Consider the following 22,884-nt stretch of genomic DNA (forward strand, 5'->3'; position numbering starts at 1 on the left):
ATTCCCAGCCAGTCGATCACACGAAGTTCTATCGGTACAAACGAGCCCTGCGTAAGTCACCAAGTCGCCTTAGTTCTCACAAGGCAATTGGGTTAGTTTTTTTTTTTTTTTTGGAACACATCCACGACACCCGTGGTGCGGATTAATAAGGTGAGATTAAATTTAATGGAGGTGAGAAAACAATGGGTGGAATTAGTTATGATCATCTTCGTGTTCCTGCTGTCACGCCGGTTTTTACGCCGTGTTTTCCGCCGTGAATGGAGCCGAGGATCTGCGTCTTCAAGGCGACCATCGTCTCTGCCAACAATGTCTGGAATGCAAATTCCATCGACGGATCGATCGCCCAGGCTTCCGTCTCTTTGCGCTTTCCCGATCATCAGGACGATTCCTCCCTCTTCCAATCGGTTGCTGTCCCCCCTACCTTCCCTCCAGACATCGCTCCAGTATCTCCCCGTGATACCTCCCCAGGGAAAGCATCTAACGTTCCCAAATCGAAGAAGGAGAAGCGCACATCGGATGAGAAATCAAAGGATCAGCAGGATTCCGTCGCACCCCCTTCCTTCCCGGCGAGTTTCTCTCTCGGAGCCGTTGCGGGCTTCGTTCGAGCATCGGATTGGCTGCTGTGGCACCACCTTGTGAACGACCCACTTGTGATCTCGCTTCTGTGGACATCTCCCTCTGGCCAAACGGTAGCTGTTGTCGGAACGGTGACTCTAGATTTGTCCGAATTGCTCTTCGTGCGGGAAGGTGTCCTGGAACGAGAGTGTGCTATTGGATCAGTGAGTTCTGCAGAACGGATGGAGACCAAGCCCTCTGTTCCCGGAGGAAAGAAAGATGCCACTCAGAAGGGCTCAGCGAAAGGAAAAAAGGGTAATGTAGCAGAGGAGATCGCTCCCAATCTTCTTGATGGTGCGACAATGAATGTGTCCATATCCACGGACATTCCCATATTGTCAGATGTTGACAGAAAGAATGGAGTTCTGTTAGAATTCAGTAAGTTCTGTGTGAAGCCTATACCACCTCAAACCGTGGAAAGTGTCCCTTCCAATCCTTCCTTCACCTACTCCTTGGCTTTTCAGATACCTGGATTTTCTGGGCATTGGTGGAATTCTCTTTCTGGGGTTAAGCAGGAATTGAAAGACAGCTTTGGAATTGCTAGAATCGATGATGGAGTGCTGATTATCAGCTCTGGTGAGTCCACCACCACATCACAGACTCCGATTGGACTTGATTCAGCTGGCGTTGAAGCATCACAGTTGGTTCCCGTACACGGGGCAGATAGAAGTAATAACGACTTACGTTCTGCCCTTCCCGTTACAGCGGGTGCAGATACAAATGAAGGTCCTAATTGTATCAATCAGAGAACCGAAGCAATGATCATCTGGAATTCTCCCGTCAAACGTTTTCTCCCGAGTGAGGCAGCCAAGGAATTAAAAGAGTGCATATGGAGAAAATTTGAATGGCATGGAGAGTTTGCAAAATATGCGAAACCAGATCAGATCGCCTCTGGTTCAACTCTTGGGAGGGACCATCATCGTGTACGCCTGAATTTGTCTTCCTTGACCGAGGAAGGTGTTTCTGAAGTAACAATTTGCAGCCCATTAGAGGAGTTCAGAAGTCCAAAAATACTCCTGAAAATGTCTGATAAAGAAGATAATGATGTGACTCGTACCATGAGAGAAACGAATGGCATGGGTGATCAACGGACGGGTTATCTTTCTCAGTTGATCGTTCATGTGAAGACAAACCGGCCATTGGAGCCTATCTGGGTGGCTCCTGCTGACCCTGAAATGAAGCTAGCGGATGTCTTAACTGCAAGACCTAAGCTTGCAAAATTCAGCGACAAGCTTGAAATTGCAGTGGAAGAGTTCAGAGACCTTGTAAAAGTAGGAGCACAGTCCATCTTCTCCTTACAACAAAAGATACTATCAGAAGATGAATCTCAACTTACGGATCCAATTAATGCTTGGAACAACAGGCAATGACTTCCAAAGGTTCCTTTTTTCCAACTTTAAAAGAATTATGTAAAAGCTAACTAACATTCTGAAGAGAGGCAGTCAATTGGAGAGAGAGAAATCTAACATTTTAAGTCCATCATTGAGTGTTTCCATGCATAAGGCTTGGGACTGGAGTAATTGACAAATAGAGCCGTACTTGAAAGTAGGATGTCCCTCCAATGCGGCACCAAATTGTTCACTTACATGGATAGTATGAGAAACGTATGTATCGTCTATACATTGATCTGTATAGATCATAGCTAATTGTCCAACTATTCGTAAGTGGACTGGTCCCTGAATCAATGAACGTATGGCACAAAGAAACCAATTCAAGAGACCCATGGTTTCTACATTTTAGAGTGAGATTGACTCCACCATGTATCTGCAGTGGTCTGAGGTTTGCATCTAAAATTTTGGAATGTGTATGCAGCTAGAATTTTCCGTACACTTTGTAACAAGTCAAAAGAGCTCTCTGCGCATACACACTCGCTATTGACCTTCACATGGCAAGGATTTTGTGAGGAATAAGGGCTATCTGCTTGCAAGGCCGCCCTACATAAGAAAGATATGAGAAACAGCTGTAAATCGAATCTTCAGCAGAAGGGAATCAAGCTTAAAACCTAGTCTGTGCCTTTTTCAGACTGTGATAGAATTTGTACATTTCAGCTAACCTTGATAAGCAAATTTTAAGTAACAAACATTACGGATATGAATTGACAAATAGAGCCGAATTGCTTGGAAGCAGGATGTCCCTCCAACTGCTTGCATCTAAAATTTCAAGAATAAGTATGCTTATTTGCTTGCAAGCCTGCCCTGGATAAGAAATAGGACATAAATCATGAGGTATGAGAAACAGCTGTGAAGGTCAACCTCAAGGACAAAATGCAGGCCATGGGGACAGAATTACAGCAATTGAGGGATATGCAGAGGGTACCAGAAGGTACGTGCAAGGCAATGGAAAAGATGAGAACTGAGAATGAGATGCTTAAGAAGGAGATGGTAGCGCTACAGACAACCATACAAGGGAAGCATGCTGAGTTCACACAGCAAATCACTAAAGGTAACGCAGATATACTAGAATGGAAGAATGTGGTTAAGAAGGGTGCAGCAGCCCCCAAGAAAGAGATCATCTCTGAAGCCCTGGAGGAAGAGAAAAGGAGGAGCAGCAAGGCCTTAAATGTCCTGGTCAGAGGCCTAATAGTTGGAGACACCCCTATGTCTAATGCCAAGACCTTGTTCACCAAAATGGGAGTCAACCTCACATGCGAGACAGCATGGAGGGTTGCTAAAGTTGAAGCTCCAACAAGACCACTTGTAATGAAACTACGAACAGCTATGGACAGGTCCACTCTCATGAGCGTGAGAGCAACCCTGAAAGGCACTAGAGTATCCACTGAGGCTTGTATGAGTTCGCCTTTTTGTGCACTTTGTCCCATAGGCCCGCGAGGTCTCCTGTGGATGTTAATATATCTTTCTTTCTTTCTTTCTTTCTAATGATCATAATCTTTTCCTATTCCATTGAGAGCAATCTGGACTAGCCTTTCTGATCTGATCTCTTGACCTATTGTAGTCAACCAATGTCCTTCAATCTAACTAGGTAGTCTTGCCTTGTCTCAATTTTGTACCTTTGATGGATTGTGAAATTGATCTCCAATAGAATGATCTTGCACATACTGTTCGCATTGGTACACTAAATTTTACTCTATGCAAAAGGGCGTTTTTGAGTGGGTGGTTCTAACTCCTCTTTGCTATGAGTGTAGAGGGAGAGGGAGAGCTTCGTTTGCTTTAGGGTGTGATCAAAATTCGGGAAATCTAATAACTTGGGGGAGTTATGTAATTAAATGTGGGTTGGAGAAAATCATGTTTTAATGGGGGAGTAGAGTGGTTAGGTGGTCTACAAAATCAAGGTGTGATGTAAAGGGGAAAAAGGAAAGTTGAAATGGATAAGGTGATGGGCAAGAGGATTCTAGAGAAATAAGAAGTTGTGGGAAGAAGGAACAAAGGAGGAATATACAAAGGAAGAGTATGCAGAATGCAGGACAGTTTGGACGAATCTCTCTCCTCTTCCTTCACCCTTGCTATTATGAATGTGTTTCTGGATAGTGAAATTCAAAAGGACATTTGGTGCAGTGAGCGTGGACATGAGGATGGGATGAGTTCTAGATCTGATGATACTAATGGGGGGAAGGTTTACGAGAGAAGAAAGAAGAAAAAGAAGTCATTCAGGCCGAAGATTGGTTTGACAGACTTCCCACTAGGTTAGGGTGTGAGAGATTATGCAAGATATTATGATCTTACATTTGATCTACATGATGTGAAGGCAGATACAACTATAGCTCAGTTAATTGTGGTTAGCCCTGCCCTGGGGCAACAATTTGCAAAAGGAGCCAACTCATAGAGGTCCAAAAGGAAGAAAGGAGTGATGGAGGCAAAGGATGTGAGGATTGATTTGAATGATGAGATTTTGTTGGGCAACTGCATTGATTCATGGAATACCTATTAAGAATGTATATGCAATGTCATTAGTGAATAGACTATGCATAAAGTGGTCTGGAAAGTGATGCTCCTTCTATGTATAAGAGAAAATTGGCAGACAACTCGAAGGCTAAGCCCTTGGGTGCAACCAATGCAGCTAGGATAGATGTGTGACGGTGCAGCCATATGAACCTTTCATATGCTCCCATTGCATACCCAATTATTTTTAGGAGGCCATGGTTGGCATCAAGTGGGAGTGATACAAAAGTGGGCCACTGGAGAGCTGATTCTATAGGATTGTACAAACTGTAAGAGATTACAAAGATATGGTGTTGTAGGCATAAAGTCAACCCTATGGTTGACCAGTAGTACTTGGGTACTATATATACCAAGTACTTGTATTGTTTCATTTGAACATTTCTATTGGAGCTTTCTTGTGTGTGCACTCTTGCTCACTTGTGTTCACAACCTGTCTCCAGTTTGTTCTTACATTTGGTATCAGAGCGCTTTCGTCTCTAGAGCCCATTCCCGCGCTTGCTTCCAGACTCCCGCAAGCTTGGTGCTCCAGTGTGCATTCCTGGTTCTCACATTCAGCTCTCTAGCTTTCGTTTGAGGTAGCTCCAACAGTCCAGCGGCTGTTTTTTGACCTTTTGAGGTCCGATTTCGACGTTTTTCAAAATTTTTGAGTTGCTTGCATACAAACAAATTTGTCCCGCACCATTTCAGGTGAGAAAAAAATGGTTTTTTTTTTTCGTCCGTACAGTTCGTACGGATCTGTCCATACAAATGCGCGACAGTGCCGCAAGTCCGTACGACTTGTCGGAACCTGATTTCGAGTCCGTACGACTTGTTAGAAGGCGATTTGAGCAATTTTCGACTATTTTTCAGCATTTTTGCTCAGATCTGGACTCTTTTAAGCTCCAGCCTCTCTCGGATGTGTTCTAGCAGCTCCAGGCTCTTCTCTACACGTGTATTGTGTTTAGAAGTACTCCCGACAACTTCATTCAACTCCAAGCAGCTCACTTTAGCTCCTTTGTCATCTCCAGCTTGCCCACACGGTCAATGGACTGTTTTGCAGGTGTTTCGGGCCAAGGTGCACTTTCAGTAAGTGTTTTGAGCTGTGTATTTTGCTTCGGGACTGTTTTTGCCGCCCAAACTCTTGCACTCTCAGGTGCATTTGCAGATACTTAGCATTGTTGGGTGCATTTGTAGTTACTCTACAGTTGTGGATGCTTTTGAGCTCCGTTGGATGCATTTGAGCACTCGTGGGTGCGCTATTTTAGATTTGGGTTGTGCGTTTTCAGTTTGGGATTGCACTTCAGATTGCAGCAGAGTGCAGTGATTGGTTGATGCCATTTTTGCAGTGATTGCATTGTGCAGTCAGTGGCATTTCAGAGCAGTCAGTCGTACTTTGCATTTGCAGCCAGTATTAGTTTGGGATTTGCAAGCACATTTGCAGCCAGTTGCACTTTTGGGACTTGCAGTTCTCTTTGTAGGTACATTTGCACCTTGTGGGTATCCCACTTTGCTGTTGGGATATCTCAAGGTGTATGCCTCAGGCACACCTTATGTTTCTATGTGTGAGTGCTAGAGGCACAGTTAGGTGCCCACAAGCACAGTTAGGTGGTGGAAAAGCCACGTAGGATGATTGAGTGAATCTAGGAGCAGATTGAGGAGATGATTGTGGAGCTTTGAGGTCATCAGTGATGTCAGTGACCTTGTATGAGGTGCCTACTTAAGGACCTCTTTCTTCTTCATTCTACAAGCAAGTAATGCAAGTATTCTGATTTTGTGTCCACTCTACTCTTTCCTTTCAGTGTTCCAACATGGTATGAGAGCCATTTGATCCTCCTTGAGCCCATTTTTGCCACATCATCATCATCATCATCTTCTTCTTCTTCACCATCTCTCCCTCTTCTCCAAAAATTTTGCTTGAGCTTGTTCTCCTTCAATCCTCAACCATTTCCCACGCCCTTTCTGCTGGAGATCCCTCTGGTTAGGGCGAACTTTGGGGTGGAAGGAATCGACGAAATTCGCGGGCTGCTCGTCGCCATTGCAGAAAAGTCGTCGAAATCCTCTACTGCAAGTTCTCTGCACCTGCTCTGTCTTTTCTTAATTCCTTCCAGGGCAAGCTTCTCCATACCTAGAGCTACCTTGTGCTGAAATCTGAGCAGCAATGGCTGCATATTGAAGGAGAAAACAGAGAAAAACCAGTCGACTTTGTTCATGAAGGTGAAGGCGACCTGACGCATATTTTCGCCTCTTCTTCCCAGAGGATCTACTGTGGTATACCAGCTTTCTTTTGCCTCAGAAAGCCCTCTTTCTTTTGCTTTGAAGAGTGTGATATGAGCCCTCCAAGTTCAGCTCTCTAGTTTTGACAGTTTTGACATACTTTTGAAAATGATGCTACATAAAATGCTACTCTAGCATTTCTGGTCTTTTGAAGTTTTTAATAACTTCACTACAAGTGTTGCTTTAGCTTTGTTTTGACTTGCTAGACTTGGATGTGATTGGAAAGTGTTTGTTTCATTCACTCCTATGAAGCATGCAAAAGTAGCATCATTGTTTGAAAACTAGTCACTACTATTTGCTACATCAAGTGGCTATACTTTGGAAGTATTTCAGTTCTTTTTGCCTTGTAAGAGAGATAGACACTGCCCAATATCTGGGTTAGACCCTCTCATGGCTACTTTATATAATCTTGAGAAGTTCAATGGAAAGGGGTTCCATACATGGCAAATGAAGGTAAAATTTGCATTAATGCGGGAGAACTTATGGGGACTTGTCAAACCTACTCCTACCGCTTCTTCTACGGCCTCAAATGCTGGAGAATCTTCAGCTCCGACACGACCGGCAAGGGATCCAGCAAGAGAAGAAAAAGCATATGGTATAATTGCTTTAGCTTTGGGTGATGATTACATACATCATATATCTGACTTGGAGTCTCCATCGGAAGCATGGCAGAAGCTAGATTTGATTTTTGGTGCAAGCTCTCATATTTCTAAACTATCACTTAAAATCTCTTTCTTTGAATTAAAGATGGCAAGTGATACTACTTTAGCTGCCCATGTCAACTATATGCGGAGTCTTATGACTCAGTTAGCTTCTATCAACTCTCCTATCACCCCTGATGATGCTATGGCAGTACTACTTAAGAGTATGCCTGAAAGCTTTGATCACATTGTAAGCACTTTGAAGAATCTTCCCAATCCAAACCTTGAAGGCATTATCTCAGCTCTCCAAGAAGAAGAAAGACATATGGAGCTAAGGAAAGGCAATGACACTGCCTATGTTATGAAATTCCAGAAGGGCAAGTATTCTCCTTGCAATCATTGTGGAAAGACAAATCACCTTTCAAAGGACTGCTTCAAAGTTAATCCATGCAAGCACTGTGGCAAAAACAACCATAGTGAGAAGTTTTGCAAAGCCAAAGCAAAGACAGAAAATGCAAATCTACTTACAGTGAATGAGCCTTCACAAGATGAGGCATCCTTTGAAGATTATGCATTTTAAATCATCTCCATGTATGCTCCAGATCTCTCTTTTTATGTCAAGGTACTCAGCCTGGATAGTCCTCCAAAATGAATGAAAATAAACTATTGTGTGTTGTGTGTTTTGTAAACACCTCTGGTCACCTTATGATGTAGGCCATGTGTATGTTTTGTTCCATGGTACCTCTTGCAGACATTGTGTGCATGTACATGCAAGGGAGATAACCATTGGAAGGTCTGTTTGTATCCCTTTCTGTTTACCTTACACCCAAGGGAACCCTTGCTAGCATGAGAACCTAGCCATAGATTTATCCTTGACCACCATGAGATGGCATGAGAAACTATGAGACTAGATGTATCCTTGACATAGCCTGAGGCATTTCCTTGAGGGGAGGTTTGTTGGGATATCTCAAGGTGTATGCCTCAGGCACACCTTATGTTTCTATGTGTGAGTGCTAGAGGCACAGTTAGGTGCCCACAAGCACAGTTAGGTGGTGGAAAAGCCACGTAGGATGATTGAGTGAATCTAGGAGCAAATTGAGGAGATGATTGTGGAGCTTTGAGGTCATCAGTGATGTCAGTGACCTTGTATGAGGTGCCTACTTAAGGACCTCTTTCTTCTTCATTCTACAAGCAAGTAATGCAAGTATTTTGATTTTGTGTCCACTCTACTCTTTCCTTTCAGTGTTCCAACATTTGCATCATGTCAACTCTCAGACAGTTTTGGCAATTTGTCCAAGGGTGACAAGCTGGATGGACCAAACTATGCCTTGTGGTCATTCATGCTTAAGAACATCTTGGTTGGTAAGGGCTTGAGTGGGGATGAGGTGAGGCCAGCAGGCTCATCTACATTTAGCACAACTTCTTTGGGTCAGACTACAGGCAGACAAAAGACGACTACAGCCTCTCCTGCTAGTCCCATAGCATCGACGGAGGAGTAGAAGAAATTTGACCGCTGCAGTGTCCAAGCAATGTTTTTGATTGCCACAAATGTGAAGAGGCATATTATGATGACTATCAAGTCATGCAAGGATGCAAAGGCAGCATGGGAAAGATTGGCAAACATGTATCATGTTAAGAATGATGATACTCCTTTGGACATCATCCAGTTTAAGGATGATGAGACGTAGTCTCTTGATGCTTCCTCTTCTACTTCTCACAGTTCAGATGGCTTGCCACATGTTGAGGATGGCTCTCCCTCAAATCCACATGTTGAGGATGGCTCTCCCTCAAATGTTTCAGATTTGTAGCCAATTAATGAGAATAGACAGCCTCATGTTTGGAGGCATTATTAATGTCGTGAGGCCACTAAATATGTTGATGCAGCCTCGAGTGGTACAGCAGAGAAATCTATTCCACGTTGGGCAAGGTTGACCATTCAAGATGCTAAGAATCAGCCTACCTTGGGGAAAAACCAGGGCCAGCACTCAGAAAAATCAGAAAAATGTCAATTTTGCTTTGATGACCTCAGTGATGGAAGCTGAAAATGAGCCTCAGAGCTTCAAGGATGCTCAGCATAATCTGGCATGGCAGAAAGCTATGGAAGCTGAGATTAAATCCATTGAGAAGAATGCCATATGGAACTTGGTTGATGCGCCCATTGAGAAAAAAGAGGTTGGCACGAAATGGATTTATAAGGTGAAATACCATTCAGATGGCACAGTTGAGAAATACAAAGCCTGTTTGGTTGCCAAGGGGTATGCACAAGATGAGGGGATTGATTATGAGGAGACTTTTGCTTCAGTGGCCAAGATGACCACCATTCGTTCCGTCATCTCTCTTGCTGCGTTTTATGGTTGGTCAGTGTATCAGATGGATGTCAAGACCGCTTTCCTCAATGGAGATCTTAAAGAGGAGGTCTATGTACATCAGCCCCAAGGTTTTGAGGTGAAAGGACAAGAGCACAAGGTATGCAAGCTCAGGAAGGCTCTATATGGGCTGAAGCAAGCACTGTGTGGTATCAAAAGATACATCAGTTTTTGCTATCCCAGGGCTTCGTAAACACTCATTCAGAGCCAAATCTGTTTGTTCTGCAGCAAAAATCAGAATTGGTCATGTTGGTACTATATGTGGATGACATCATACTCACTGGCAGTGATTTGCAGCAAATTACAGCAGTGCAGTCCGCTATATGTCACAACTTTGACATGACAGATTTGGGCCTATTGCATTATTGTCTTGGCATTGAGTTTTGGCAGACCCATGATGGGATCTCTATGTCACAGACAAAGTATTCGAAGGGGTTGTTGCAGAAATTTAAAATGGAGAACTGTAAGCCTGTGGCTACTCCATTGGAAAAGGGACTCAAGCTGAGTAGGCATGATGTTGCTGAAAGTTTGATGGCACTTTGTACAGGCAGTTGGTTGGCAGTTTGATATATCTATGCTACACACGGCCTGATATTGCTTACGCCACAGGGCTTTTGAGCCAGTTCATGCATTGTCCCACGATCACACACTGGAATGCAGCAAAGAGGGTTCTCAGATATGTCCATGGCACTCTCTCTCTTGGCTTGCATTATGCTTCAGATTGAGATCTAAAGCTGAGTGGTTTCACCGACTCAGATTAGTCAAGGGACATTGACGACATACAGTCCACTACTGGCTATTGCTTCTCATTGGGTTCAGCTTGTATCTCATGGCTCAGTAAGAAGCAAGAGCGAGTCTCTTTTTCCTCCAGTGAAGCAGAGTACAAAGCTGCAAATTCAACCACTACGGAGTTAATGTGGTTAAGGAAGCTTTTGCATGACTTGCATCATGTGCTTTGCATGACTTGCATCATGCACATGATGGCGAAGCAAACTTTATCTTCTGTGACAGCCAGAGTTGCATTGCCATAGCCAACAATCCTGTCTTTCATGCTCGCATGAAACACATTGAAAATCATTATCATTATGTACGGGATTGTATTTCTGATGGCTTCATTGATCTCATCTATTGTCCATCTGAGGACAATGTAGCGGATAGCTTCACCAAAGCCCTGTCAACAGATCTTTTCTTACGACATCAACATGGCTTGGGGATCAGAGACATTCTCACAATGTCAAGGGGGGTTGTGAAGTGATTCACAATGACATTGTTTTCATGTACTCCCATAGGTTGCATATCCATCTGGATGAATTTGTGCAACCATGGTACTTTAGGTACTGCAGGGTACACCTGAGATGTTTCCAGGGTACTTTAAGCCATATCTTTGAGGGGGGATTTGTAAGAGATTACAAAGGATGGTGTTGTAGGCATAAAGTCAACCCTATGGTTGACCAATAGTACTTGGGTACTATATATACCAAGCACTTGTATTGTTTTATTTGAACATTTCTATTGGAGCTTTGTTGTGTATGCACTCTTGCTCACTTGTGTTCACAACTTGTCTCTAGTTTGTTCGTACACAAACAAGTGAAGTATAATTTAAAGGATGGTGAAAAAGGTGGTCTGAAGGAGGAAGAATCTAAAGATACATCCTTGTTGGAATACGATGACTATGATTCCATCTCAAGCGAATCTACCTTAGATGGATGTGAAAATCATTGGCCATGAGGTGACACCTGGACATCCAGATGAGTTTGAGGGTTGGGAAGACAAGGATGCTGGTGTGCTTTCCATGATGATTATAAGGATGACAAAAGATTCAGTGATCCCTCACATCCAGATTTGGGAGATGGCCCTCAAGTCATTGAGCATTTTGAAGGATGCCTATGAGACATGCAAATCGATACGAGCACTCAATCTCCAAGAGTAGTAAAAGGATGATGCAAGACTTACTCAGACAATGAGATTAGAAACATCCCAGATGCTGCCTATCAAGGTGACAAAGAGGTACTCTCAAATGTCCTTTATGATCCAGACCATTGTAAGGACTGCTTTTTGAAAATGCATTGACTAATCTGATAGGAAGACTCCTCATGTCTGGCCTCATTTCCCTGAGGGTGAGCTCTAATAATGATAAAAGCAACTTGACTTCCTCCACAACATCATATATTTATAGCCTTTTTATAGGGTCAATACCTTATCTTGAATGGAGCACTACTATATATGATCTCCATAGTCAATTGTTCTCAACCAACTTGTGGGGCGGAGTCCTCAACACTCCAGATGCATGAGGTCACCTCCTGCACGTCCTCCTCTAGTCAAGAATGTCTGAGATTCACACTCTCCACTGCAACAAGCTCTGTCCTGGCTGCTTCATTGTTTATTTCTCCTTATAGAGTTCTTCCAATGCCCCTTGGTATCATGACATGCCTTAAGGACTATATCACACTATGGCTATAGAAATAAATATATGCAAAACAATGAGAGAAACTACAGTATTTATCACAATCAGGTTGTATGACCTCAAAGGTAGATTTTATGATATGCAGACTGGCCACTGAATATAATACTGTGAAGACAAGAATCTCATGAAGACAAGACCACTTTTTTTTTGGGATCCCTATGGTTGCGACTTTTGCAACCATGGAAGGAGTTCTTTTGTGCATTTGATTTTCTTTTTCTGACTTCTACACAGCCAAGCTTCTTTCACTTAGAAAATATCTTATTCCACAAAAATGAGGCATACACCTCTTGCAACAAATATTTCTCTTGAGTTTTCTTGTAGATAAATGTGTATGTATGCTCGGCCCTTATCTTTTGCAAAGAAAGTAAACAGAAATTGATTGCCCTCAAATTTGCAGTTGTGCTCTGCCCCTAGTACCTGCAAAGGGAAACAGAGCAGGAGAGAAGCCATGACATTCTTGGGGTTTGGCATTAACAGAAGTAATGTATCTAGCTACATAAAACCAGAAGTTATAAATATGAGAAATGTTTAATTCTCTTCTTGAACTTGAGATATTTTTGACAAGGACATTTTGAATTTCCAATCCAGGGCTGACCACAAGGAGAAGTTGAGGAAACTGCTGTCAAATGAACTGCATAAGACTGGAACATGGCAAAGTCTAAAAGAGGAAATGAAAGGAAGAATTTTAAAGATAGCTAATGAGAAGTTAAAGCTTGGAAACGAAGTTGAGAAAATGAAATTTGATTTCTATAATTCCCTCTATATACAGCTTATGGGAGTAATTCAAGATTCCATCAAGGAACTTGACTCGATGGTAATTGTAGTTTTATAAGTGTCAAAATTCCAGTTTGTCTTTTTCCTTACGATAGAGTAATCTTTATGATCAGTTGATTCTTCATGGACTATCCATATACTCTACCAATGAGAATATTCTCAATATACTCACCAAAGCTGGAACATGTTCCCTTGTATAAATGAAAACAAGTGTCACATAAAGGTATTATATTTTGTGAAGCAGAGAGCTGTCGGATAACTAACCGATTGCTGTTTATACTGTGACATAGCAGAGAAGAGAATCGTTTATAAATGGCTCAGATGCCCTGGACACAGGAGTCTCTAAAAAAGTCCACACTTTGGAAAGCTTACGACAGCTTGCAGATGAATATGAGGTAAGTAGACCAAAACAAGTTTATTAAATATGAACTGTTTCCCTTTCTGTAACTGAAAATCAAGAGCCACGATCAATGCCAAGAGATAGCAGGCATGTACACTTCACGATGATCAATAAATCACATAATAGCTGTTCCTACTCACTCATGACAAGCAGCACCAGACTCATGCCCATTTGAAAATTTATTGCACCCTTACTCACATGTTGCTTTAATGCTCCTAGGCTTCCCTGTCCTTTCTATCTGTGTGCTTTCTTTCTCCTCTTTCTCCCTTGCCTTTTTTCTTTTCTCATTTTTGCAGAAAAGATCCTTTGATTGAATACATATGACAGTGATTGCCAATCTTGATTGCCCAGTCTTGCTTGCCACTCTTTAGAGACTGACAGGGATATTTCTAACATGTGGCCTCTAGGTTAAGTGACAGCAGCTGTTGAGGATTGTGGATTCATTTTTCCTCTCTTGCCATCCCTTGTTTGATATTTTTTTCTCAAACCATCAAAACAGTTGTTTACTTTAAGTGAGCATAGTATTTTGTGGGAAACATGCAGACATATACATGTGTTGTGCAGACTAGCAAATAGACAGTGATCCAAGCCAGATATAGGATCCACCAAAACAATATATTTCCACCCCAAAGCTATGGACACAATACAAAAGATTCCACCAAATCGTGGTCCTCTGATCTTACCAAAAAGGTTCTCCTACTATCTGCGTGGTACCTCTAGATCTCTGAGCCCGCATGCTCCACCTTGAGCTTATGGAGAATCTCCATCCGTGATCTCAACACCTTACTGCCCTGGTAGACAGCCTAGGATTCAGCCCCAAGTGAGCTAAGTCTGCAGCACTTCTGGCCCTCCTTTGCCTCCTAGATGTAGGCCCAAGGATGAGGCACTTGCTGCTCCTTTCTGCTCTTCTGCTTGCTGAACTGCTGAATGCAAAATGAGGCCATAAGGACCTCCTTTTATAGGGTCAAATCCCCCCTTCAAATTGACATACCGGCCAGCCCTAAATGGGCCGACTGGCCTGGTTGGTTGCAGCCCTAACCAACCAACCAGATGGTCGGCTGGTTGGCTGCCTTCCCAGCCCTATATAAGGGCCTTTTTCTGGCCCAGGGCCCAGCCCCTCTGTAGCTCATTTGCTGCTCCACCTGGCCACCTGGGTGCCCCGCATACCTGCCCTCCTGCCAAGCTTGTTGCAGGCAATAGATCTGCCCACAAACCTGTCCATAGGCAGGCGCTTTACTTGCTGCAGCACCACGCCATGTGTCACCATCCATCAGCGCCTCCTGGCCCATGTCCCACGCCGGTCCTGCCCTGACATGCTGCGCATATGTTGATGCCACTTTAGGTCCACTCCTTCTGCGAACATCCTCTGGACCTTTCTTTGCCAGATCTGCCCACCATGGAGCCTTCCACTGCTAGTTATTCTGTGAGGTGTGCTGCCCACATGGCATCCTATTTGCTGCCCATGTGGCAGCCCCACAATTCTCTTTTCTTTGGGCAGTTCTTGCCCTAGGTCTCCTTCCTCCATGCTCTCCTCATTTGGGGGCTTACAGATAGGGAAGTGACCTTTCCAACTCCGTTCTCAATCCAGTTTCATAACATTAGGAGGCGGTGCTCACTCATGATTATTGCATGGTTGAGGGGTGTTTACTTGGGGGATGATAGCCTCACTTTTAGATGGGAGGCATATTGGAAAACACTGGTGGTTGATTTCTACAACCAACACTCCCTGCAGAGCGGAAAATATATTGCCAATAGAAGATCTTTTTGGTAAGATCAGAGGACATCTTGGTGGGACTCTGGATCTATCTTTTGTATTGTTTCCATAGTTTTGGACGGAAATATATTCTTTTGGTGGATTCTATATCTGGCATGGCTCATTGTCTATTTGCTAGTCTGCACAATACATCTGTGTGAAGCACATGAAGTTAAGAAGTTTGTGATTCCACACACCACACACACTATGTGAGATCCTGGGATATTCTATCAATCTTCTGCTGTACGTACCCTTTGTTGGTTGATTTCTAACAAGATGGGCACAGACTTAGATCTTGAATAGTGCAAGAAGAAGAGAGATGTGTTGGAAAGGTCACCTCCCCATCTGTAAGCGCCCAAATGAGGAGTGTGTGGGGGAGTGAGACCTAGGGCATATGCTCAGACAAAGAAAAGAAAAATACCTAGAGGAGTCATGGTGGCTGCATCAGATAAAGCTAACGGATAGTGCAGATGGCAATGCACTTGTGGCATTGATCTGGCCTAGCAAATGCAGATCTGGAGCAGCACAACAAGGTGAGGTGTGAACCAGAAGAAAGGTGCAGCAGATGGTGGGCAGGTGTATGGCCTGCAACAGGGCCTGCAAGTGGTGCAATGATGGCAGGGCATGCAGCAGCACATGTTAGCCTGACTGGACAGGTTGGTTGGGCTGGTGGTTATAGCCAGCCAACCAGGCCTGTTTGTGGGCTGGTCATGAGGGCTGGGCCATGCATGAAAGAATGGGCCAGTAGACCCTGATTTTATAGCCCCACAGGTCAGTGGCGAGGCAAGGAGCAGGTCGGCCACATGGCCTGGCACACAGCCCCAAAAGATGTGCCCACAGCCCAAGAATTAGGGCCTGGTGGGGTTGGTAGGGGAAGAGGCTGAGTCAGCCAGATTAGCGGCAGGAATACACTATAAAAGGAGGCCCTTGGCCTCACTAAATACATCCAGCAAGCCAGCAGTTTGGGGAGCAGCAGGAGCAGCATAAGACTCACCCTCAGGCCTACATCCAGGAGGCAGAGGAGTCCCAGAGGTGCTGCAGGCTGAGCTCATCTAGGACTGGAGCCTAGGCTGTCTTCTAGGGCAGCAAGGTGCTGAGGTCTTCGACGCAAGTCTACATACCCACGAGGTGGAGCATGCGGGCTCAGAGATCTAGAGGTACCAGTGTATATAGTAGAAGACCTTTTTGGTAAGATCAGCGGACCACATTCTGGTGGGACTCTGGATTCTACCTTTTGTATTGTGTCCATAGTTTTGGACGGAAATATATTCTTTTGGTGGATTCTATATCTGGCATGGTTCATTGTCTATTTGCTAGTCTGCACAATACATCCGTGTGAAGCACATGAAGTTAAGAAGTTTGTGATTCCACACACCACACATCACACACATTGTGTGAGCTCCCGGGCTATTCTATCAGTCTTCTACTGTGCGTACCCTCTATTGGTTGATTTCTAACAAGATGGACGCAGACTTAGATCTTGAATAGTGCAAAAAGAAGAACCCTCTTGGGAGAAATGAGCGGGTCTCCCTGTTGCTCCCATTAGCTCCTCCTGCCTCTCGTTTTGTCCTCTAACATTAGCTCCCCCTCTTTCCCTCCTCTCGGCCCTTGCCCCTCCCCCCCCTTCCCCTTTTGCCTCCCACCTCAGCTCCCTTTTGCCTCGGTGTGCTTCACATCACCCCCTCACCTTTTGTCTTCTGCCTCTCCTCTCCCTTGTCATGCCTGGCAAATACGTGTTGACTGCAGAAAAATAAATGCAGCTACAATCACATATCCTTTTCCACTCCCATATTGTCACTATGCTTGATGATGTAGGTGGTCATGATATATATAGCTTTCTTGACGGATTCAATGGAAAAAATCAGATTTTGATGGTTCCCGGAGACAAAAAAAATTGGCATTCATAATTGAATGGGGACTCTTTGCCAGCAATGTCATGACTTTGGTCTCAAGAATGCACGAACTTTTCAGAAATGGATTCAGCAGGTATTTGTCCCATTCTTGGCTAGTTTTATGAGAGTCTTCTTGGACGACTTTAGTTTATTTGGTAAGAAGTCAAAACATCTCAAACACATTCTTGAAAGGCTGGGGCCATTCAAAATGCCTTTGCACCCAACAATCTGAAGCGATTGGGAAGATTTATTGGTAAGATAAAATGGCATAATAGATTTTAAAGTTATTTATATCATATATGTCAACCTTTGACAAGTTTGACCTGGAAAGATCTCCCTATCCATCCAATATCAACCCAGCTTCAAAACCTTTCGACAAAGTCCTATTGTAAGAGGAGCTTCCATTGCTCCAGATCTTGTGTGAGGCCTCATACAATAAGGTTTCCCAAAAAGGCTCGACTTTGCTTCTTTGGGTCAATGATCATAATCCTCCTTGGAATGAGTTGAGATCACTCTTCGCCAAGCCCACTCTAGCGTTGGTGTCTCTTGTGCCATCCAATTCTATCGAAAGAAATTTGTGCACAAGTCGCCTAATGACTGATTGCCATTTCCCATGTGTTGATAGCTTGGGTTATATGGTTTGACCTTGCTACCATTATCCAGCTTAGGTAATTGTTATCCTTGAATTTCCTCAAGCTAAAATGTTTCATTTGTATTGCCTCGACAACGCGGTGGGGGTCATTCTGTTCTAGCTTTGAATTTCTTGGCTCCAAGGCGAGAATTATACAACTTTTTGAGAATGCTCTGGTCATGCAATCCTTCCATTACTTTTGTGTTACTTATTAGGGCAAAGCAGCTCAAGTAGTTGATTTGACTACCTTAGCTTCTCCAAGATTGTGCTAGTGAGGATAAATGTTGATGGTATAGTAGATGCATCCTTCTGTGCTCTAGTCTCTCCATTTCCCTAAGAACACAGTGCTCCAATCCTGCTCATTGACTTGCATCGTCTTATTGTAAAGTCGCCCATGAAGAAGATCATGTGTCCATCTTCAGTCGTAATATTTCATTGGCTGTGCAAAGTATGCTAGGCCTTTTTACGAAAAATCCATTGGGGAAATAGTGTGCATGGTGTCCAATGTTTAAAAGGAAGTTGCTACCTGGGCAATATGGTTGTCTTCCTATAACTTGTTGTCTATGTAGCAAATCTGTTGTTCATGGCATGCAAGAAAGACATGGAGCACGTGGAGCTACTTCCAACATGCAAATTGTCAGGCTTTTGTAATCCGCATTTCTTCTTGCCTATGTCAAAATGGGGTGGCCATTTTAATGTTCATGTGTGGACTTTTTTAGAGGATTTATGGAGTCATGATGGGTATTTCCAATCGGAGTATGATGTCACATTTCAGGAGTTAGATTATAGGGTGCTTTGTAGGGAATGGTGGTTAGAGGAAAGAGACTTGTCTTGATCCTCTAAGGCAACTCAATGGGTGTTAGTTGCATACATTCTTTGTACAGAGTCTTTTAATACATAATACAAAAACCTTTTTCTGATCAAATTGTACGGATGGCTAGAGCAAGGGGGCTTGATAAGCCCATTGTTACATTCATAATGACCATTACATGTTGACCATGGTCAGGAGATACTCATGATTCTTTATATATTTAATGCATTTAGGTGGTTTGATTTGAGACGTGCAACTTTTCATGGATCTATGCTACAACTTGAGGCATGTTCCCTCTTCCCTTTAGAAAATGGTTTAGTGGTGGAGAAATTGTGTAGGGATGTAGTGCTAAAAGGATGTTTGGGAGGATTGTAAAGGTGAACTCCATGTGGCATAGGATCTAATGTCCCTTATATAGAGCTATGGAATGCATTCACAAATTATATTTAAGGGCACCTTCATTTCACAATAGACATGTCTATTTGAGTCTATCCGTTGGCCCGGTGGTGTGGTAATGCTTGGACAAAGAGGAGGTAAGCAAAATGGATCAATCAGATTGAGGGAAGGGCATAGTAATTTACAAAAACGACTTTATAGAAGATATGGTATAGCCGGCAGAGAAGTAACAGAAATTACTCTATTAGGAACTTTGTTATTTTCTTAATTGAGATATCTAATTTCTCAATTATGAGTTTGCAACCTGCAATCTTCTTACTGTCTTAATTGAGAGATCTTGTAAAATGATTATATGTGGAATTGTCTTGTTTCTTGAAATTTCTTGTCCCAGCAAGGGCTTTGCCTGGAATGACATTTCGGGGGGGTGTGGGGTGGGGCTGATTTGCTATGACACGTTTCCCTTTCTTGAAGGGTGCAACTCAATACAACTTTACAGTTTGTGATCCCCAACCAGCAAGTGGACCTTATACCCAAAAGAAGGGGGTTTCACTATCCTTGATGAGTAGCATGGGAAATTAAGTTCCCTCATTCCGAGCGAAGGGATCTGCTTTGTTTAGTCTTAGTGTGGCAGCATGGCTTTGAAAAATGACTTGCTGGTCTGTTGTAGAAATCAGTTTCAATAAACTTGGCAGAAGAAAATGGGTTGTTTGCATCCAGGGTGGCATGCTGAATAGGAGGGGCTGAGTGTGTGACTTCTTAATGTTGTTGTTCAAGGTTAAGGTGCAAGGGTTTTTCCTGTGCTGTTTGTAAAGGTGACGTGTGGAGGATTCATAAAAGAAGCAATGGATCATTTTTTTAATCTTTCTAACACAAGTTTTATTTGGTAGCCAGGCTGATGGTGATTATCGATCTGCAAACAAATGTTATGAAGAAAGGATTTTGGAGGGCACGACCAATCCAGATGTCTGGTTTGAGTATGGTCTCTTTTGCATGAGGGTATGATACAGGAATCCAAATAATAGACTCGCTTCTTTTGATGCCTTGGCAAAGAAATGAATTTCCCTGCACCCTATCATTAAATCAGCACAAAGCTATTCAGGGGATGTTGCTGAACAACAAAGTGGCAATTCAACAGCTGATACTGGTTTCCCCACAAAGCATCCTCATATCGGCCTTTTTACTGTGGACTTACATTGTGATGATGACATAAAGTTTTTATGATTTTATGACATTTTATGATGTAACATTGTATAATCAAGGAAAAAAAATAGATCAGCTGTCATATCTGAGTTGCCAGATGATCTATTGCAGGGGAAGCAAAAAGACCATGGCAAAGCAGAGGAGTGTTTCCGAGAATCAATTAACTTACATCAGGATCATGTACTGAGCCTGCTGGCATTGTCCTGTTTATTGTGGCATAGATCTTTGTTTCTTCAATCCGAAACACTTCTGCGACATGTAGTTGAGCTGCACCCACAAGAAGAGTTCCTTGTTTGGGTACTCATAGGCCAGGTAGAAACTCAATGTTATCACTGTCGTCGAAAAGGGATCTTTATATTTGTTGTTTGAAAGATGAGTGTATTTCTTCTTTCTGTTGCTGCAGTACATGTAAACAAGGAATTGAGGCAAATTGTACTAGTGTTGCCATAATTTTCACCCTACCAGCATGGTCACTTGTGCTTAACTACAACTAACCCAGGGAAAAAGACAAACTTCCTGTCTTTCTGCCACTATGGAGATTTTTGCATTTTCCTTAATTAGATGATAAACATGATAGATCTTAAGGTTTTGATGAAAGCTTACCTTATTTAAAACCTGGATTCATTGCCAAAAGAAAAGGGAAGACCCTTCAGAATTTCCTGCTAGAATTCCAACTCTCTCTTGCTCCAAAGGACCAGCTCTGAGAGCTTAGAAGAGATCTTTTGTCCTCATCCTGTAAAAAAGCACAAGGCTTCCAGGGGACTGTTTTTGTTGGAAATCGATACTCCGTCAGTTAGCCAGTAGGTGCCCACACTTCTGAGTCCCGAAATGAAGAGGTAGAAGGGACATAGGATATAAAATTTTGGGGAGAAAATACCACACTTCAGGTTCTCAATTGGGCTCATTCTATGATGCATCCAAGGCTCCACGTGGAGCACCTATGGGGCCACCCATCAGGTTGTTCCCAATCAGACTATTTGGTTGGCTGGGAGGGCAATAGGCTTGCAAGCCGAGTACTAGTCAATTGGTCCCTTGTTCTCAGCGCACTTTGACCAATCTTGGCTGTCCTTCACCTTGACACAGCAATCTGGATCCTTTGACCAATGCAAAACTTCAGAAATGAGCACTCAATCCCTGGTCAATATATGTTATTTTTTGCTTATTGTTGTAATGCTACTTCTGGACCCATAGTTCATATTGAATCTCTACAGTGGATCATCATCATCTCTCTCCTTCCTATGACTATCCCATCCTGTTCTGTACTTCTGCCTCACATCCTTCTATTACATAACTTCAGGCTTGGTTTCCCCCTTCTCATCGTTTGCATTGGTTTGCTCATAGTGTGCTCAATGTTTCTCACAATGTCTATTAATCATTTTGCGGTATAGATAATTGTAGTCAGCTAGAGTTGGAGAGGAGGAGAATGAGCCAAATCTTTCCAAGTCATGGCAGAGTATGTCTCTTGTGTCCAACTAAAGTCTTTTGTCCAACTGGTAAGTGGATGACTTTGATGCATGCAGCAGAGATCTGTGCTTCGCCCTGTTCCTCCTCCTAGATTGCTCCACCCCTTCCCCTTCCCGGCCATTTCGAGGGCCTTCCTTCCTGCCCACCCTCTCTTGTGCTCCACGTCCCTCTCTGTCAGGACATCATGTGGCTGTTTCCCGCCAACCTCTAGGTCTTTGACACCCATTTTGGACCTGTCTTTGCTCATGGGCCACCCATCCAGGTAATCAGCAGGATGAGAGGGGGGATAGGGTCTGTCCTTCCCCTAGCCATGAGCCACAGTCCCCTTGGTCACAAACCTCTCTGTCAGGACATCATGGGGCTGTTTCCCGCCAACCTCTAGGTCTTTGACACCCATTTTGGACATGTCTTTGCTCATGGGCCACCCATCCGGGTAATCAGCAGGATGAAATAGGGGATAGGGTCTGTCCTTCCCCTAGCCATGAGCCACAGTCCCCTTGGTCACAAACCCTGTGGGTTGCTCCATCCCACGGGGTTTGGACTAGAGTGAAAGGCAAGAAGAGTGTCAAGAGGACAGCAAAGAATTGAATACGACTCTCCCCACAGGATAAGCAGTTAGATGAGACCCATCCTGAACACCCAGCCTCCCCCGAAAGGGATTCATTCTTCAATCTTCCCCCTAAGAGAGAGAGAGAGAGAGAGAGAGAGAGAGAGAGATGATATGATATAATATGATTGTATTAAAGTCCGCGTGAGATCCTTCAGGATATATGGGACTGGCGATGACTATTAACTAATAGGGATCCCTTACATCCAGTGAAAGAAATATTACACACTTATTATGCAGTGAGTACCTGTTGGGCTAGCTTGTGCGCTAGTCCTAGTACCTTGGTGGTGTTCCAAAACCTTTTTTAAGTAGCTTTCTAGCTTTGTGGCTGGCTGCTCCAGCAGATATTTCAGATTATTTCTGCTGTCCCAGGTCCTCTCTGATGTGTGTGTATGCTCTACATCTCAGAAGTACATGCTGCTCATTTTCCATCTCCCTTGTGGGCCAGATTTTGCAGGTCCTTTCTTCTCTGGGGATCCTGGGTCTTGCCCACCTACCCCTCTCCAGCTCTAGATCATGTGAACTGGTCCTGATTTTGCAGGTTAGATGCCTTTTGAAATTCATATGTCTTCCCGAGGTATTTCTACATGCCATAGCTATCCAATGGGTTAATTTCCTGGTTGTAGAACTGCATTTTGTCCTTGGTTTGGCCATAATTTCTGTAGCATTTTCTGTGTCACTATCTCCCTAATTTCACATGTATCTTTTGAGATATCGCGAC

At 43.5% G+C, this 22,884-nt stretch overlaps 1 protein-coding gene across 1 annotated transcript in view; it reads left to right on the forward strand.

Annotated features, from left to right (window-relative positions):
- Window positions 1-249: 249 nt before the first annotated feature.
- The window catches only part of LOC147884852 (cilia- and flagella-associated protein 70-like), a 55,722-nt gene continuing 33,087 nt past the window's right edge, over window positions 250-22,884 (forward strand). Inside the window, exons 1-5 of the mRNA XM_087397711.1 lie at window positions 250-1,978; window positions 12,824-13,049; window positions 13,303-13,404; window positions 19,784-19,888; window positions 20,204-20,404. Of these exons, the coding sequence (XP_087253837.1) occupies window positions 258-1,978; window positions 12,824-13,049; window positions 13,303-13,404; window positions 19,784-19,888; window positions 20,204-20,404 (2,355 nt within the window). The 5' untranslated portion in view covers window positions 250-257. The remainder of the gene's footprint in view (window positions 1,979-12,823; window positions 13,050-13,302; window positions 13,405-19,783; window positions 19,889-20,203; window positions 20,405-22,884) is intronic.

The sequence above is a fragment of the Dipteris shenzhenensis genome, chromosome 26, assembly GCF_047967505.1.
Source record: "Dipteris shenzhenensis isolate YYH24624 ecotype China chromosome 26, Dip_SZ_1.0, whole genome shotgun sequence".
NCBI classification, from domain to species: Eukaryota; Viridiplantae; Streptophyta; class Polypodiopsida; order Gleicheniales; family Dipteridaceae; genus Dipteris; species Dipteris shenzhenensis.